General features: G+C 41.8%; 1 protein-coding gene across 1 annotated transcript in view; it reads left to right on the forward strand.

Annotated features, from left to right (window-relative positions):
- The first annotated feature begins 320 nt into the window (after positions 1 to 320).
- Positions 321 to 18,139, forward strand: part of rbpjb (recombination signal binding protein for immunoglobulin kappa J region b) — a 51,837-nt gene continuing 34,018 nt past the window's right edge. The window contains exon 1 of the mRNA XM_085399467.1: positions 321 to 477. Within this exon, the coding sequence (XP_085255593.1) occupies positions 458 to 477 (20 nt within the window). The 5' untranslated portion in view covers positions 321 to 457. The remainder of the gene's footprint in view (positions 478 to 18,139) is intronic.

An 18,139-nucleotide genomic window follows, 5' to 3' on the forward strand; every position in this document is an offset into this window, starting at 1 on the left:
TTCCCCCTCTCAAACCAATCGGTGCTGTAATTTATTACCCGGTGAACACGTGGGAATAGTATTTCAGCGCCACAAGATAAACAAGTACTCGATTTCACGCATATCTCGCGATAGGGGACGCTCCCTCTGTGCTCGCCTATTGTGAGAGTTTTCCAATTCTCGCGTGAATTCGGAAGTTTCCCACGCCTGTTGTTGTGGCGTCTGCCCTTTTCGCTCACTCTCTCTCTTTCAGTGAGTGTGTGTGTGCGCGTGTGTGTGAGAGAGAGAGTGTGTATGTGTTGCTGTTACCCGCCGCCTCCCCTTTTTTTCTCTCCGTCTTACTCACCCACCCCCTTTTCTCTCCGACTCCCTCGTCCCTACACCTCCAGTCCTGCTCCTGTTGTCTCGGCGGATTGTTGGGCTGTGGGAGAGAAGGGGATATCGCGAGTATTGGAGTTTTGGTGAGAGTTTGTGGAAGATGGCGCCTGTTGTGACAGGGTGAGTCTGAGATTCGGGGCGGTGGGGAGCGGAGTTGATAAGAATATAACTTATTGCCATGAAATAGCTCACTTTTAACCCACGCGTTGTATCATCGAGCACACTGCACGTCCTCTGGCCGATGGTTTAGTAGCCAGAAGCCGTTTCTTTGTGTCAGTGTCTTTGCGTGCGAGTGTTTTTCCCCCTCTTTGACCAGTTACTTGCTTGAGCTGACTGTTGCTGCAGTGTTTTGTGAGCTAGCCCCTCTGCTAAGCGATACTTCACCCCCGGTGGTCCTTTTCTCCCAGACAACGGCGAACTGTTAGCTGCCAGGCTAAACAGCTAGACATGTTTGCGGGAGTAATTTGACGTCGATATCGCCGTTTCGTTTGAACCCTACCGACTGGGCTCACGCTGAGAGCTCTCGTTTTAATTCCTCGCCCTGTATTTGTTTTCGAAACGTGCTCAACATCCAGCTAGCCGGGGCAGCACGCTTACGAATCGGGACTCACGACTTAATGCGGCTAGCTGTCCGATAGTGGACGCTAGCTAGCGGTGTCTGACTGAAACACGTTGCGGTTTTGTGGCCAAACTGTCCGTTTAGCATCGTTTTTAAAACACTGTTGGCGCCGTGGTTTTCGCTTAATACGGCGTGTTAGCCGTCAATATTGAAGCTACTCCCCACACATGCATATACACACACAGTGTATAGCATGTACTTTTATGACTTCAGCTCTCTCCAAGAAGTGTAGCACTGTTGTATTTACTACATAAACTGCGACGTGGCTCTTATGAAAACCTAGTTCTCAAATGTGGAGTGCATCTAAGGACAAAATGCACAGCTCACAGCCATGTGTTTTTTAACCCCATCATCGCTGAAGAAAAATGTCCATTTTTCTCCAGTTAACCCGAGTGATCCGTCTCGTTTGTCTTATTTATCATATCTGTGTGACAGCTGCGACTTTTTGCTAATCTACACCGACATCCCTAAATATTAGACGCCCATCTTCGTAAAGTCATAAAGCATTGTGTGTAACAGTCAAATCTAATGTTTTGTATTTCCACCTTGAAATTTGTGACTGGGTATAGTTGGCGAGGATTGAATAATTGCAGCATCTCCATACTTTTAATAGGAAATGTGACTTGCTTAACATTTTCAAACATCCATTGATCTGAATGTCGCTGCTTGTTTTGTCATCACTCATCAGTACTGTGTGACCGTGTTAATTCAATGTAAATGGGCTGTAGACCAGGTGGTGCTGTGTATAACTGAGCCGATTGGCTTTTCTACTCTGGTCAGGCTTTAGAATAAATCCTGATTAAAATTATTTGGCTTCACATTAGCTAGACACAACCTTTTTTTGTGGGTCTGGTTGGCTGCTGCACTGTGCAGGCAGTAATCCCCACAGACTAGGCACAGTGGGTGACAGACATGGTGCAGGGCTTGCTGGAGGTGTGTGTGTGGTGGTGGGGGGTGGGGGGGGGGGGGGTGCTGCTGCTGTGTATGTTCATTTGGGGTTTTCCAGCAGAAGTGAACTGATTTTAGTTGGGGCGGGGGCAGAGGGAGGGAGCACGCAAGAGGGCAGGCGGGTCAGGTCTGGGTGGCTGGCCACCTGTCCAGATGATAGCTCCAGATTCGTGTGTGTGTTTTTCTGCTAGTGGGAGGGGAGGGAGTCAGTGTGTGCGAGAAGGATGGGGTGGGTGCGTGAGAGGTTCAACAGAAAATTAAAGTGCCATAAGGCCTTTTTTTTTTTTTTTTTTTTTTTTTTCCCCCAGCTAGTGGCAGACCTTGTTCATTGTAACGGTCAGAGGGGCACCAATGAGCCTAAACACACCCTGTTGCCCTAGTATATGGTTTGTGTGGTTCTGGTTTTAAACTGGGAGGGGCTCTGTAACCACACAGTTGTTAATAGTATCACAGCTCCTCTGCTGTGTTGTACAAAGGCTGCAGACAAAGATTTGTTTGACTTTGCTATCGTAGTCTCTAAAGGTGGATGCTGAGTTGTTAGGGGGCGGGCCAAATGTATGTGCCAGAAAACAAGCATCTGTGTCGGGCTTTCAGTGCATGTCTCTATAGCTCTGGTTATTATCAGATACATTAGAAAACACATGATAAATTATTCACAATTTATCTATCAGATCTCAGGCAGGCTTGAAAAATGTCCGAGAACAGTTTGTAATTTCCTCTTAGACAAAGATGAGGAGCTGCGGTCAGCTTGAATTCGTGTTATTTACAGCCTATTCGATTCCTGATAATAAAGAGGTCCATTGATGAAGTTCCCTGCAACATGTCCTTTTCCTTAGTTCCCCTTGATCTGCTTTCTAAGCTAAACATGCAGCATTAAAATATGAATAGTTTGTGGAGCACCTTGATCGGGTTTTCTTTATATGTTAATTCACGTTAACTGCACATTAACTAGGTTATACATTGATTTGCTAAGCTAATGGTTGTTTTCATTGTTGACTAATTTGTTGATTAAATCAATCAATACATCAGTTCATCATTTTGTCTGTGAACATGGTTTTTCCTGTGCATGTAAAAAAAAAAAACAAATTGGCACCCTTCAAGGTTTTTTTTTTTTTTTTTTTTTTTTTTTTGGCCTTCCACCAAAGAAAAATCGTGGGCTTTTTTTGTTTGTTTGTTTGTGAGGTTTAATTTGCTGAAGGTTTTTATTTATGGTCAGAATTGCCACAAAAATGCGCAGACTTCTACACTCACAGAAAACACAGACCATCAGCCTTGACTGTATATGCTGACTTGTGTCATGAGTGCCCCCAAAGCCCATTTTGAGCTAACAAAAAAATGTATGATGTAAATTTCTAACTAAATATGTAAAATGAGGCCAAACGAAAATGCATACATGCGGATTCTGTTTCGTTTTTGGTTTTTTTTTTTTTTTTTGGGGGGGGGGACACAATTAACAGTGCACACAATCTTCTCCCCTGATTTAACACACTCATATGTTGCAACCACAACACAAATTAGCTACCCCCCCCCCAAAAAAAACAACTCTCAAGCCTTCCTTTTTTATGTATTATGTATTAGAAGACAAAAAGAAACACAACCATGGCCATATATGGCGTTGCTTTCGTAATCCCCCCTGCCAGAGAAACTGATTGTGATGGCTGAAAGAGCAGCACTGTTCACCTGGGATGATAAAAGCATGAATCACTTATTTCAACACTGCTCTGCCTTTGCTGTGTGCCCCAGGGGGACGAGATTCCATTTAGCTCACCCCCCCACACTCCTCGTCTGTCCCCCTGCCAAAAAAAAAAAAAAAAGAAAAAAAAAAAAGAGAGAGAGGAGTCTTTCAGGCCAAAAGCCAAGCGTCTCTGTGCTGGTGTAATGATAGTACTGAGCCTGTCTTTGAGGCGCAAACTTGTGTTCTTGTATTTGTTTGGATGAGCGTGTGCTTTGAGCTCCGGGTCTGTGTTCATCCAGTTTAATGTGCACGTTTGAAGGGTGTACCTAGACATTAAAGTTGATCTGTGTGTGTGCATGTGCATCCACTCCCCAGAGTCCTCTCCTCTTCCCTGCTTCCTTTCATAAAAGGACAGATTCAGAGAGAGCAGCAGATGTCGAAGCGCTGACCTTTATGGTGGCAAAGGCTCAGGCTAGAGTTAAAAGACATGCCGAATCACCCCCCTCCCTCCCTGCTCCACACTTCTACCCCACACTCATGCACACACCCCTCAAGGCAGCAGCAGCCCCATGTCCACCTGCGTGTGCACACACACACTCAAAGGCAGAGCGCTCCTAGATAGGTTAACACTGGAGAGGATACTGGAGAGAGCTACCTGATCTGTAAGCCACCTCAGGATCCTACAGCCTCCGCAGCTGCCTCCTATCCACCCAGAGCTGTGAAAATCTTCAAAGTGTGTGGCATTTGGGGGTTACGAGCCAGGGGAGGGGGGCGTGAAGCTGCACAGAAGTCACAAGCAAAAGCACCAAAGCAAATGTGCCACAGCCAGACATCTTTAGGGGAGGATTTATTTCTTGTGCACAGTAGCCTATTGTTTTGGAAGTTCATACATATCCATTACTTCACATGATTGAAATATTCCCCGAAGCCTATAGTTTCTTTGAGAGTTCAGATTTGGCTTGTTTGTTTCGAAGGACCGCGGGTTGCTTAAAAGCCCCACACGCCCTGCTTGACTCAGTGTCTTCATTCTCTTGTTTCCCTATTCAGGCTGTTTGTGTGCGTCTGTCTCGGGGGAGCAACCACAGGAGACACCCAGGGGGATAGAAATGCACATTTTTTCGTAATTTGGCCTGGATCGCTGCCAAGTCAGCCGTCTTCGTTCTTGGTCCTCAGCCACGAGCATAAGTGTGCGCAAACTAGACATACCAGCATAACACCCCCTCCACTTCTGCTTATTCTAAGTGGCTGTATGTGTTTTAAGGACCTTTTTTTAACATGGGTGCATGGCTGGAAGGGAAAAAAAAGCCTGATAACAGAGTTGGATGCTTCATGCAAAACCACAGCACGAGGGGGATTTATTTACTTGTAGAAGGCGTACATTAGTCTGAGCTTTTTTTTCTTTCTTTCTTTTTTTTTTTAAAATCTCTGGCATTTCCCAAAAATCTCGCTGCTGTTTGGTTCAGCAAGGATGAAACAGATCGTTCTGATGTAAGTTTTGAAAACATCCCTGCCTTCATATTTGATAGAGGCCCAGCTCTTATTGGTAGTGTTGTTGTTGTTCTTGGCCTCTGCTTCATGTCTTAGCTAAAGCTGGCAAGAGAACCAAAAAGCTAAGACAAGGCGAACACGACAAGCGGCGGTACATACTCCTCTGCCGATTCTGGTTTTGGAGCGCTTCTTTCTCACTTCCAGGAGAGTTTCCTCAGACCCGGAGTTTGCCTTTCCCTGCCCCTTGTTCCTTTGCTGTTTGTTGTGATTACAGCCATGCCAAGGGAATGGTGGTTTCTACTGTGTCAGCACTTTTTGCCCCCGCCGTCCGTCCACATTCAGGATGTTTCATTCAGAAAACACGAGCTGATTCCCCCTGTCTGACTCCTGTTTGCGTTCTCTCTGGTTCAGTGAGCAAACCATTGCCCACTTCCTAAGCAGGAGCAGCTGAACTTGTGAGGAAAAAATATTAGACTGAAGGCTGTAACGATTGTGTATTTGCTTCTCTCTGCCCTTTTGTTTTTCTTCCATAAAAGGAGATAAAAGCAACAGGGCAGTCGTGATATGCTGCTCTAGATTTCAGGACAATTACTAGAGAGATTTATTTTCTTTATTCTGTTGACTCAGGTAATTGGCCTTTGACTATCATATGTAGTTTGTGGGGCTCAGAAGCATTGTTGTTAGAGCTTTCTGTTCTCAGATGACCGCACTCGGCTGCTTCATCCATTCAGAGGAAGGGTAGAAATATACACAGGATCTCCCGTGTTGGGAAAGCCCCCAGTGAAGCCGCCTCCCACAGCTGTAAGCAACTGCCACTATTTCTGTATTAGATAAGAAGGGAGTGGCAAGCAGCAAATCAGCCTGTAGTAAACCTTCTACAAACAAATGTTGGTTTATTCTTGGGTTTATGATGCAAGGTCCGCTGATAGCCACACAGCGGTATCTGACTTGTGCCTGTGCTGGATACAAACACTGCTTTTTGGCTTTGATTGATGCTCGCAAGTCTGTTTTTGAACAAGCAATTTAACAGACCAACATCGGTTTATGTTCAGGGATGCATCTGTTTTTGTACTGTCAGTGATGAAGTTTGTGTGTACCATGAGCTAATAATGCTCTTTGTGCTTATTTTTTGCAAGTCATTTCATTGCACGACTTGCAACACGTGTTTGTTATAGGTTTGTCCGACCGTTGGATGAGATGATTAAATGTTGTTGTCCAACCTGGCAGCAGAATGTAGGTTGGCTCATATAAACACTTGACTGGAGTAATGTGTAACAGGCTGCCAGTGAACACTGTAAATTTGATTGTATGAATTGAATATTGATTTTAAACAAAATTATGACATTTGCATGTGAAAAAGAATAAGTGTGTGTGTGTGTGTGTGGGGGGGGGATAAGCAGCACTACACTACCGGTGGCTCTGTGTCCTCGATAGCGGCACAGAATTTTAACCCAGATTTCCACTTGAAAGGTTAATACACCCAACGATGCTGGTGCCTTAGCAGGGCTTCATTAGCTCTGTGGTGTAGGCGGAGGTGCGGGTCTCGCTGTGCAAGACTTCTGACATGCCACTCCCAATGTTTGAGCGAGAGAGAGAGGTGTACGATTGAGACTGCTGTAATTGGTGAACATAAGCAACTGAAACAAATTATGTAAAGCCATAACATCTGTGTCGTTTGCTTTCTTGCTTGTTTTTTGTTTTGTTTTTATTTTGTCATTCTTGGTTCTTTTGCGTGTGTGAATAGGTTACAGTAAGCTGACTGCATGCATGAGCTAGGTTAGTGATTGTAGTTTGTCTGAAAAGACAATTCTCTGATGCTTGGATATGATGTGGGTGTAATGGGTTTGATTTGGTGTGGAAAGGGTCTGCAACATTGCTATAATAGTCTATAGCCTCGTCCTCAGCTTGGCTCTGTTTCAGTTTGTTTTCCATTACATTTGAGTACCACCTTGATGTGGGTCAAGTCGTTATAGCAAGGCAGCCTGAAAGTCTGTGACGTCATTTGTACACGACACAAACGCAACACATCAGCAGAGGACATGGAGGTGATGGTATACCTGCTACTTGGTCTATAGCTTTTTGTCAGACTGTTTACAAAAAAAAGGGTGGCTAAAAGAAGAGAGCCAGTGATGGGATGTGTAGCCATGTCCCTCATTGCTGGGTTTGAGTTGTGTGAAGGAGTCGAAGTCACTCCCTACCACCTAATGGGAAGCCCTAAAAAACGAGTGGTCGAATAGGTGCTAGTGGGAATAAAACCATATGCAGCTAAGGGAGCTACTTGGATGGTTCAGTTGCTAGCAGTGCTACGAAATATTGGCTACACTGTTTGCACATTGTACAATCCAAACTCACACATGCTTTGGACTTGGTGGCTGGAAGGTTTTAGGCTGGCTGATATCCAATCTGATAGCGATGGGCATTTGTGCTCTCACATGCACATGTATCTGATAAGTCCTAGAAAAGTTCAGGGCTTTGACGCACATGATGAATGTGTTACATTCGACAGATAAATTTGATGTGTGTGTGGAGTGAGATGTATTTTGAAAGCGACATGTAAAAATAAGGTTGGATCACTGAAGCTTGTGATCGTTTTGATATCGCTTAAAGACACTCATTATTTATTTATGAACGAAGTTTAACCTCATCCGTTAGACTGTGCTCCACTGTGACTGTTTTCGGGTGTGTTTTTTTTTTTACTCTTTCTCTAACATGCAAGTTTAGAGAAGGTTATATTTTCTCCAATTTTAATAAATTAGTATATCGATCTCCAGGAGCATCCCTAGTACGTTTTTGTGTTTTTTCAACCAGACTATTTCTGCAAACCGGCCTTTGGAGAAACAACCAGGGAAGTGATGGCAGGCCTGGAGAGATGAGCAGTCTGCACCCCCCCTCTCTGCAAAGGAGAGAGCGAGGGAGCAAACAGTGCAAGTAATCAAGTGTCAGGAAAATAACAGAGACTGGGGATCTGGGATTCCAGGAAAGACAAACTGTTATCTCCAAATGTTGTTTGCATTGTCTGATTGTTTGACTGAGGCTGCTGGAGAGTTTTACTGAAGAATCTGCCTGGTGGCATTCCTGTGGCTGTTGACGTCAGGAGGTTTTGGCCTTTGCTTGGAATCACAATGAAGTAATGGACATGTGTATCGTATTCTGGATCGGTCTATTGATTGTGGTTTAGGAAACAATGCTTTTTTTTTGGTCTGGTTCATGTTGTGGACGATCATCTTGCACTTGTGGCTGTAGTTTCAAGTCCTCCACCGTTGCCATCATAATGGAAGCACTGCTGAAGAAAGTATGTGAGGTTTCCCATGAGCTCATGGAAGGAAGCTAACTTGTTTATATATGTTTTCTTTTAAAATCTACGGATTTATTTAAAAAGTCACCAGCAAAGTTTCCCCAACTTATCACTACTGGATTCTTTGGAATTGAGCCTCAATGAGCCCAACTTGAACACCAGCTGCTCTTAAATAAACCAGACTCTGCTTCATTATGAACCACTCTCTATCAGCAACTAATGAATTCCACACTGTTAATATTTTTTTTAAATCAGAAAGTCGTAAAAGTAAATAATTTTTGTCCAGTGTGTGTTTGTGTGTGCGGCTGGCTTAGATTCTTGTGTCACATGCTTTTAATGACAGCGCTGCCTATTTTGGGAAGATGTTATGTTTTGAAGAGGAACAAGTAGCAGGAACAACGTCCCCTTTCCCCAACACGACAGCAGCAGTGAAACCAGACTGCAGACTGGAGCTGACAAAGTCATTGCTGTACTGCTAACGTACACACAAGCACACTGAGGTTTCTTCGTTTTGTTCAGTTTGCAGCGGATCATCTCACAGCCTGTGAGCTAAAGGTCATGTCTCGCTCTCCCTCGGTCTCTGGTTCTGCCAGGAATTCTATTTTTTCCTCTTGTTGCAGCGCAGTAAAGTCCTTTGGGTGGTTTTTGAGGCAAGGGCAGGGCAAGAAGACAGTGGTTAGTTTGCCTGAGCTGATAAATGCCCATAAACTGAGCTTAATTTTGGACCGTCCCAATTTAAAAGGCAGACATGTACACTGAAGAGATACAGTCCAGTTTTTGATCACAGATTACTCATTCAAATCAGCTTACAACGAAAAAACCAAATAGCTTAAGGTGTTGACTGGACGAAAAAAGACATTTATAGAAAACGTGTAGTTTTGTAGGAAGCTAACAATCTTTACAACAACAACAACAACTAATTCATCCAATGAGAATGATTCAGCAGGTTTGATTTGTAATTCATCTTTTGCCTTCAGTGATGCTAACTGGTCATTTTGTGGCAGTGTTTGAGCTTCATGTTAAATGTTTGCATTACATGCAGTTTGTGTGTGCAGTTTAACACCGCGGTGTTCCTACACAAAGCCTCGCTGTAGTGCAAGCCAAGCTTGAGATGTTTTTGCAAATGTTTTAGTAACAAGGCCACTCGACCTGTTTTATGGCGAGGCGACAGGGAAAGGGTGCACGCTCAGAGGAAAAAAAAAAAAACAAGTAGCATTCGAGTCGGCTTCACGCTTCAGGGTGAAATGCAAAAATATTAAGTTTGTTCTGTGCGATCGGTGTCTGGTTAAGATGAATGATATTGAAATTCAGTATGTAGGTAACAGGCTGCTGTAGTTGTGAAATGGGACACCTGTGACGGCAAGCATCTGCAGAAATCTCCTCTCTAGTTGATGAATGTGCCCTGGGCTTTGTGGAATAAAATAAATAATGCATCCAAAATGGAAACATTTGTGATGTTTTCAGGAATTTTTGAAAGATTCAAGAGGTATTCTGAAATATTTTGAAGCATATATTGTCTTGGTTACCTAATTGTTTTGTGTACGTAAAGGTTGATTGTGCCTCCTCCCAGTCTTTGGTGTGTTAGGTGAATGTGTAAACCACTATACCAGGGATGGCAAACTCATTTTAGATCGCGGTGCACATACCTCCCACTTTGATCTTATTGGGGTCTTTATCAATTGGATAAGCTTTAAAACTTATGAGAATACAGTTAAAAGTTCAAAATCTATGCACTTATTTCTGAAGATGTCTAGAAGGTGGCTTATCTTATCTTTAACGCCGCTGCACTACACTTTTAACCTTGAGTATAAGCCGGTTTGTTTGTTCCGTCCAGCACGTTCAAGCACAAGTGCAAGTACATGCTTTTTAAAAAAAACAAAAGGAGCCGAGTCTCTGACAGTTCACACATATAAACTGCATCAAGTTTCGTTCTCACAGCAGCCAGTGTGGTTAACGTCCTTGACCAGATCAGCTACCTGCACATACATTAGTACTGCTGCAGCTGATCTCCACTCCTCACTATACCTCCTCCCTGGGTTCCCATTCGTTCCAGCAGTGAGTCATCAGCTCAGCAGAGGGGGAGAAGGGAGCGGGAAAGGGTGGTTCATTCAGGGTTCAAGTGTCCCTTGCCTCGTCCCCTCTCTTCTCATTCCTGACAGTCTCCCCGAAGCACATGACCTGTTTCAACCCCAAACCCCAGCCGCTCTTTGTGGTTTCTCTAGGCTGTAGTCACACTTGTCACTTCTGTGGATTTTTTTCTTCTTCTTTTTTTGCTATCAGTGTCTAATTCTGTAAGATCATTTTCCTCTACATCTTTGCGTTTGGCCTATTTTATTTATTTTTGTTGTTTTTTCCTTTCTGATGTGGCTGTGCACATGTATATGTGCTATTTCTATTCTCCACCATTTGTTTAAACCTAAAAACTTGTGTGGTTTAAGTGTGACATGATTGGGTGCTTGCGTTGGCATAAGCTTTCCCTTCTATTTTTCTTGTGTTTTGAGAAACTGTTTTAATAACAGCCACACAGACCTGGACAGTGGGGGGAAAAAAATCATGTCGAAATGATCGCACTCTTATTAGGATCGTGCAAGAACAAAGTGTTCATTGTAATCCAAAGATGTTATCTGCTCTTTTGTTTTGCTGCACACTGACAGCAACATTTTTACTGAGCTGCAGGTGAAGATGCACAGTTAAGTGTTGAATTTCATTTACACATTGGCCTGACATCCTTTTACGCTCTGTTCGACATCTTTGCAGTGCTTCACAGCTTTTGACTTTAGTGTTTCCTGCCCAGTCGTTCTTCCTGAATAGAGATCACTGATGACTTTTGGCCTTAAAATGTGCATCAGTTCTCTTTACCTTTACCAGCTACACTCTTGTTCCTACTCCACACCTGCCCTGTACTCACACTGATCTTAACAAGCAACCTTCAGTTTGCCTCAGTGTCTCAGCTCCTGTCTCGCTCTTTCACACGCTGTTGAAAAGTGTTCCTGCAGAGCTCGGTGAGCTTCATAATTTTAAGATTTTGTCTTAATTGGGCCATTTTTTTTTTATTTTTTTTTTGGTTTGGAAACAGTGGGACAGTGCTCTGTCACATGCCTCATAGATTTAATTGTTTAGTGCAAGGATTTTCATTAAGGCAGTCATCATTGAGGGTAGGACTAGAGATCAGTGCTTATTTGGCAATTTTAAAGAGCACACTAATTGCTTAAAATGCCAAAATCTGGCCCTGCTTCTTCGAGCAAGTCTTGAGACTGAACACAGCACTTACACTAGCCAAGTTAGCTGCAGGTTCGGATTGGTGCTAGCACAGTATGCATTTCCTAGCTTGTTTTTTAAGAACTGTTAACTAAGTATTAACAAACTGTATTTCTCTACCCTGCTGCTGTTCATTTAAATTTACTTGAAAGGCAGATGGTTTGGTTAAGAAGCAAAAAATAAGTCCAATAAAAGACCAATAAAATCAATCAATATCTGTTTTTACCTCAAGTTCAAGACTGTAAATTCACTGGTTCTTATGTAGTGCTTTTCACTCAGACACACTTTATACCACTTGTCTCAGTCACCCATTCATACAAGACCTCCATGCCTAAGTGTTTTCTATCCATCCTTCACAACTTGGGCTTCAGTATATTTCCCAAGGCGTGAGGACGGGAACAAACCTCCTGATTAGTTGATGCCCTGCTCTACTACCTGAACTATTGCTGTTCATTTATGTTTCCTTATAGGCATCACTGTTGTGCATGAAGGTGGTTTCCCATGATTCAGTGCTCATACTCTGGTATAGCTTATATGACTTTGTCATCATGCTGGAAGTGGAATTTTTCTCCCACCCCCTGCAACAGCGTAGCAGGAACTGCACATACACTGAACTGTTTGTCTGTACAATGGATGGATAGGGCTGTGTTGATGGAGTAACAGCTGCTGGGTGGTTGAACAACCTTTCATGCAAAAAATCCTGCTATTTCCTTAATGCAATCTGACCTAGGATATTTAACCTTCTGCTCTGTAGCACTGAGTTTCCTGTTGACTTTTTAAACCAAGGCAAATGAATTACTTGTTAGATCCACTGTGACTGGGCAGAAGTGTCCTCGGTTTAGGACGCATGGTTATCTGAGGACTGGGTGAAGGCAGGTGGCAGGCAGTATAGAGGAGACCAAGGAGACTTCACTTAAGATAGAATGAGCTTTAAGGTTTTTTTGTAAGTTTGAGTACTGGTTGGCTCCACAGCACTCGCTGGAAACTTCATTACTTTGTTTTCAGGCCTTTATTATATATGCAGTAATGTAATGGAGTATGTATTTTCTCAGTATGTTCCAGCGCCTGTGCCAGATTACCCTCGTTAAAGCTGTACAGTTGGTGTGCAAGTAAGTGTACGTCTGGATGTCTTATTGATTGTGTGCCAGGCCAAGAGGAGTTTTTTAAAAAAAAAAAAAAAAGCCTGTCCAGAAAGCTCCATATGGAGCATTGATGTTGGAGAGTGCGGTCAAGAAGGAGAGAGATGGAAGGGAGGAAAAATGAAGGGAGGGAGGAAACGAGAGACACGACGAGAAGGCCTTTTCTTTGGCTTTTCTGCCTCTGTCATTAAGCTCTCCCATGTCAGAGACAGATGGAGCTGGTGCCTTGTGTGTGTGTATATGTGCATGCAAGCACTTGCAAGTGCAGGCTGATGTGATCCACCCAAATGCACACACAAACACACACGCACAAACACACACACTACTGAGCCCTGCCCTTGATTCTGCCCCCAGCGGGGCGTCTCAGGGCAGCTACCAGACTTCTGCCATCTGCAGTAAGTCAGCCTCGAGGGTCGGACAGCTCATCAGCAGTCAGATAACTTAGTCAGGTCTGCATGCAACTGCTCACGCAACATAAAGGTGTTTCTTTCTTTATTTCTTTTGTGGTTTTTGATCACACTTTAATCTTCTTTGTTGATGAAGTAGCAGTTTGAGTAATTTTTTCCTTTTGGGGGTTTTCCACACAACCTCTATCACCTTCACATTGTGCCAGTCTGTTCAAAGACAATAGATTAGCTGAAGAGTGTGTACAGAATTTGATGAAGCAATGCCTGAGATGCTGTTTTGCACGAGTGTGAAAACGTCTGCTGTCGACTGCAAGGAAAACATTATTCGTGCTGCATACCCAGCCAGCTCCCTCTCCCAAAACAGATGGAGTATTTCCAGTAGTGAGAATGAGAGTGAAGCAGAATATCTGCCGTGTGGTGTGTCAGGAAGGGCATCCTTGGACAGTTTGGTATTTATTTGTTTTAAACCAAATCTTCTGGCATTATGTGAAATATGAGTTTAGTGCTTCGTCTCGGCTGCCATCACAGCAACAGTTTTGTTGTTGTTGTTTTTTATTCAATGATTGAATATATGCATGTGTGTTATATCCATGTTATGGGCCACAGACAGAATAAAACAGTGTAGTGAAGGCAAAAGACTGATTTTAATGCTTGATTAGTGTTATAACTGTGCAACACTGTTTGTGACATCAACATGCAGGTATTTTTTTTAAATAGGCTCCCAGGACTAATGTAGCCGGCAGGTATGAATTTCCACATTTCTCCCTTAACTTTAGTTCCCTCCACACCTCTCCACATCCACTTGCTTGGTGAGACTTGTTGTTTCCAACCATTTTTCGTCTCTGTCTGGTCTTGAAGTTTTGAAAGCTTGTCGTTTATAGGTAACAAGGAGCACAGTTTCTCAGTCTCAGCCTGTTCTTGTCTTTCAGATGGTGCTGATTTATTTATTTTTTGGCTGGGCTTCACTACGTTTACTAACTTCAGAGCATGTTTGAACTCCTCACAAGTCTTTTATAGTTCTTTTAGTAGTCTAGCTTGGTAACTGTAGCCCATAATTTTTCTTTAGTTATTGTGTCTGGCATGTGTCAGTGCAGTAGTTGGCAGGTGTTGACTAATGCAGGTCTTGGGGAAATTAATAAATAAATAATTTGGCATTTCAACTGAAGACCAGTTTATGTGCTCAAGTAATTAGGTGATTACATGAGTTCAACTAAAATCTAATGAGAGAATTGGGATTCAGATTCCAACTCAGTTCTACGTCAGAAGATCCTGATATGATGGATGGTTTTGGCCAGATTGACCAGTCTTATTGCTAGTTTCCTTCTGCCCTCACGCATGAACTCAAACACCTTTTCCACCTCAACGGATGAACGCACGACCTGCTCTGCTAGACTGACACAGGTGTGTGTTCACAACAAAGGCTCCATTCAGTATGACTGATGCTTTACTTTTTTTTTTTTTTTTTTCCTTTTGGAAAGTTTTTTGGCACTAATCAGATGAGATCAAATCCAAATCGACCGTGTTTATGCCTGATTTGTATTGGCAGCACCTTAGATGTCAGAATCGCATGATGGCAGAAGTGTGTGTGGTAAAAAATGTTTTAGTTTGAGTCCCAGAGCAAGTTAAAGAGGAGGAGCGTCACCTGTAACATTTTGGCAATATGCCATGCGGTATCTAGCACCTACAGCATGGTGGCAGGGAGTCAACAGCTTATTGTTGACGCTTGACTGTAGCAGTAAGAGGATAACAGGATTTTTTCCCCCCCATGATTACTTTTTTCAGTTGCATAAATTGAAAATGCGCTGAAGTATAAAAATTATTAAACTTTAAAAAACAAAACAAAAGACATAATGAAAAATAAATCTTATTACCTTTACACCCCTAGTGTACCCCATCAATACTTTGAGTTGTCACAATACTGGTATTTTAAACTTGATACGGACACCCAGGAAAATACTCAATACCATGTTCAGTACCACAGGGAAAATTTTAACCCTGGACATTTAACAAAATAAGTATTTTTAAAATTAGATTTAGAGGTTTCTTTCATTTTATGAATTATTTATTTAATTGCATTACATGTAAATAAATAAATAATTATTTATTTAATAAATAATTAGTAAAATATATTTACTAAAAAAATATATATACCCACTAGCTCGATAGCTAGCCGGGGGCAAGGCTCACTAGAGCCCGTGAGAACACCGGACTCCCGGCAAATCGTTTTCAAACCCCCCGCCGTCTTTCGCTACTCAGGTTAAATATATATGAGTCACTTAGATAACTTCAAAATGTTATTGTTTGGCTTTTTTTTAGTATTTTATTTATTCCTGAGTAAATCGGTTTGGCTGAGATTAAAGTTATAGTTTTTCACAGCTGAATAAACCTCAAGCAGACAGCTGATTATCAGAAGTGTGAGATGCTCGAGAATATACTCCGGTGTCCCGTTATATTTTAGATAGCAAGGAGTTTATTAAATTTTAATGAAATTTGCAGATTGTTTCGGTGAAGTTTAATAAACTATCATCTTGTCTTTATTTTTAGTTAGCACAGACCTTAAACAGTTAAAGCTGTAAGCTAATGATAGTTATATAAGAGCAGATGCTGCTGGTGCAATAAGCTATACGTTTTATGTCCAATGGATGATGATCTGATTAGTCGACTAATCGCAAAAATAATCGGTGACTAGTCGACTATCAAAATAATCGTTTGTGGCAGCCCTAGTGTCTATTGGTAAATGTAGCTATTGGGTAATTGCTTATAGTTTGAGGGCTAAAGTTCTCATGTGTGCCAGCTAGCAGGTTAACATTTATGGTGAGTGTTTAATGCTTAAATGTTGTGGAACCTGAAGCTTGAAAGCTTTTGAAATTCCTCCTGAAGTGTTGTTCAGTGTTATGAATGTTACCTACTTCAGCTGTTATTGAGGGGGAGGAAATGTGCGTCTGTCTGGAGGCGGCAAAGAAGGTACCATTTGTATCGATACTGTTGCAAATAGGGCTGGGCCATATTATACCGTTCACGGTAATACCGGTATAATGTTAGGCAACGATAGGAAAATGAAATATCGCGATAGAATGGGAGTAAAACGCGCATGCGCAGTGCCTTTGTTTTCATACGCACATGGCCGATTGTTGAGTGAAAGAGATGAACCAGAATTGGTTTGTAAAAATGGTGCAACTTCCGTGATGTGGAACTGGTTTGGTGTTTGTCCATCAGATACACAACAAAGCACATTTTTTTGCAGAACATGCAAGCGGCCGTTGTTATTGTCATATTTGTCGGACTAAGATGCTCTTAAATCTGGGAGTAATCTGGGTCCTAAACTCCGTATTCTTCAGGTCAAACAACACTGCAGCATCACTTAGAGTTAAAAACTGTCTAAATTCTTTCATCTTTAATAAAACGATCAGCATTGCTGCTTTACCAGGTGTAACTATAAAGTTTAACTTCCAGGCATCCATGAAAACAAAAGTTATTACATTTAACGGAGTTAGAAGTTAGCAAGAAGCTAGCGGAAGTTAGCTCGCTAGTTTCGCTAGTTACCTAAGCATGATATAGCATGTTCTGACTGAGAGATTTCTGAAAAAAAAATCAAACGTACAGCTCTGCTATCACTTCCAACATAAATGAAGACAGGAAACTAAACAGCAGTGACGTTTGTAGGGTTACTGAAGTTGGGCTAGCTGGTATATAATGATGTGCTACGTGATCGCTAGCGACACAGCTATGTTAGCATAACATAAACAGTGAAGCTGGAGGACGAACACTAACACTTTTCCACTTATAAAAGTTAACGTGAAGGTTCTTCATGGTTAGAGACAAATGCAATCGCATGGCAGGATACTGTAAACGGACCAAACTTCAGTCAGGAGAACAACTGAGATAATCCATCCACAATACGAGGTTAGTCATTAATATACTGCAACAACATGGGAATAGAGCAGCTGCCAGAGAATTCAACATTAATGAATCAATGGTACAGAAGTGGAGGAAGCAAGAAGAATGAGTTTAATAAAGTTTGATTTATCTAACTGCTTTGTTTCGCTTAATGTGCCTTATAATCCCGTGCACCTTATGGTCCGAAAAATACGTACTGCACACTGCAGTTTAATGTTGCAAAGCACCTCTTTTTAACTTCAGTGGATATTATACATGGTTATGCTCAGGATATGTCAGCACATTTCTACTGGAAATGCCTTTTGGTTAAACTTTCAGCAAGGAATTTGCATTTGCACTGTTACATTTTTATAAAGCTTTAATGTACATAAAAACCAGCTTCTTGTTTAAGTGAAAATAAATGGAAGGTTGTCTTTTTGCGCTAGTAATGTTGTGGAGTTGTATTTTGTCTCGCATCAATTATATCGAATATCAAATTTTCAAATATATATCGTGATAAATATTTTTGGCCATATCGCCCTGCTCTAGTTGCAAATGCATCTTCATTTAATATTAATTTTAGTCATGATTAATATCGTTTTATCATTTTTTTTTTTTATCAATTTTTAAACACAATTTTTGAGAGGGGAAAACCCTGAAGACCAGCTACATCTAGTAACACTTTTCAGAGAACAGTTGTATTTTCATTTCATTGAAGTATATAGTATCTTGCTGTATTTCAGGAACAAATATTTAAACCACGTGAATGTTGGAATTGAAGCATCATGAAAAAAATTAAAGAAGTGAAAGTATCTGCAAGCCGTTCACTGAATCTGTTTATAAAACTGCTGATGCCGCCCTTCTTGCTCTTTTTCCATTCCAGCTTTTAGCTTGTGTTTGACCTTTTTTATTTTATTTATTTATTTATTTTTATTTTATAAAAGGTATTAGGACCAACTTTGCACACAAAGAATATTTTCCCCCCCATGGAGGAGCCCTTAAAATCAGTTAAAATCAACTTTCTCCAAGCTTATCAGTTCTTGCATCAATGCAGGCATGTTTTTCTGACTGTTGCAC

Source organism: Rhamphochromis longiceps, linkage group LG3 (assembly GCF_057381845.1).
Source record: "Rhamphochromis longiceps isolate RC_006_pf linkage group LG3, R_longiceps_female_GT1.1, whole genome shotgun sequence".
NCBI classification, from domain to species: Eukaryota; Metazoa; Chordata; class Actinopteri; order Cichliformes; family Cichlidae; genus Rhamphochromis; species Rhamphochromis longiceps.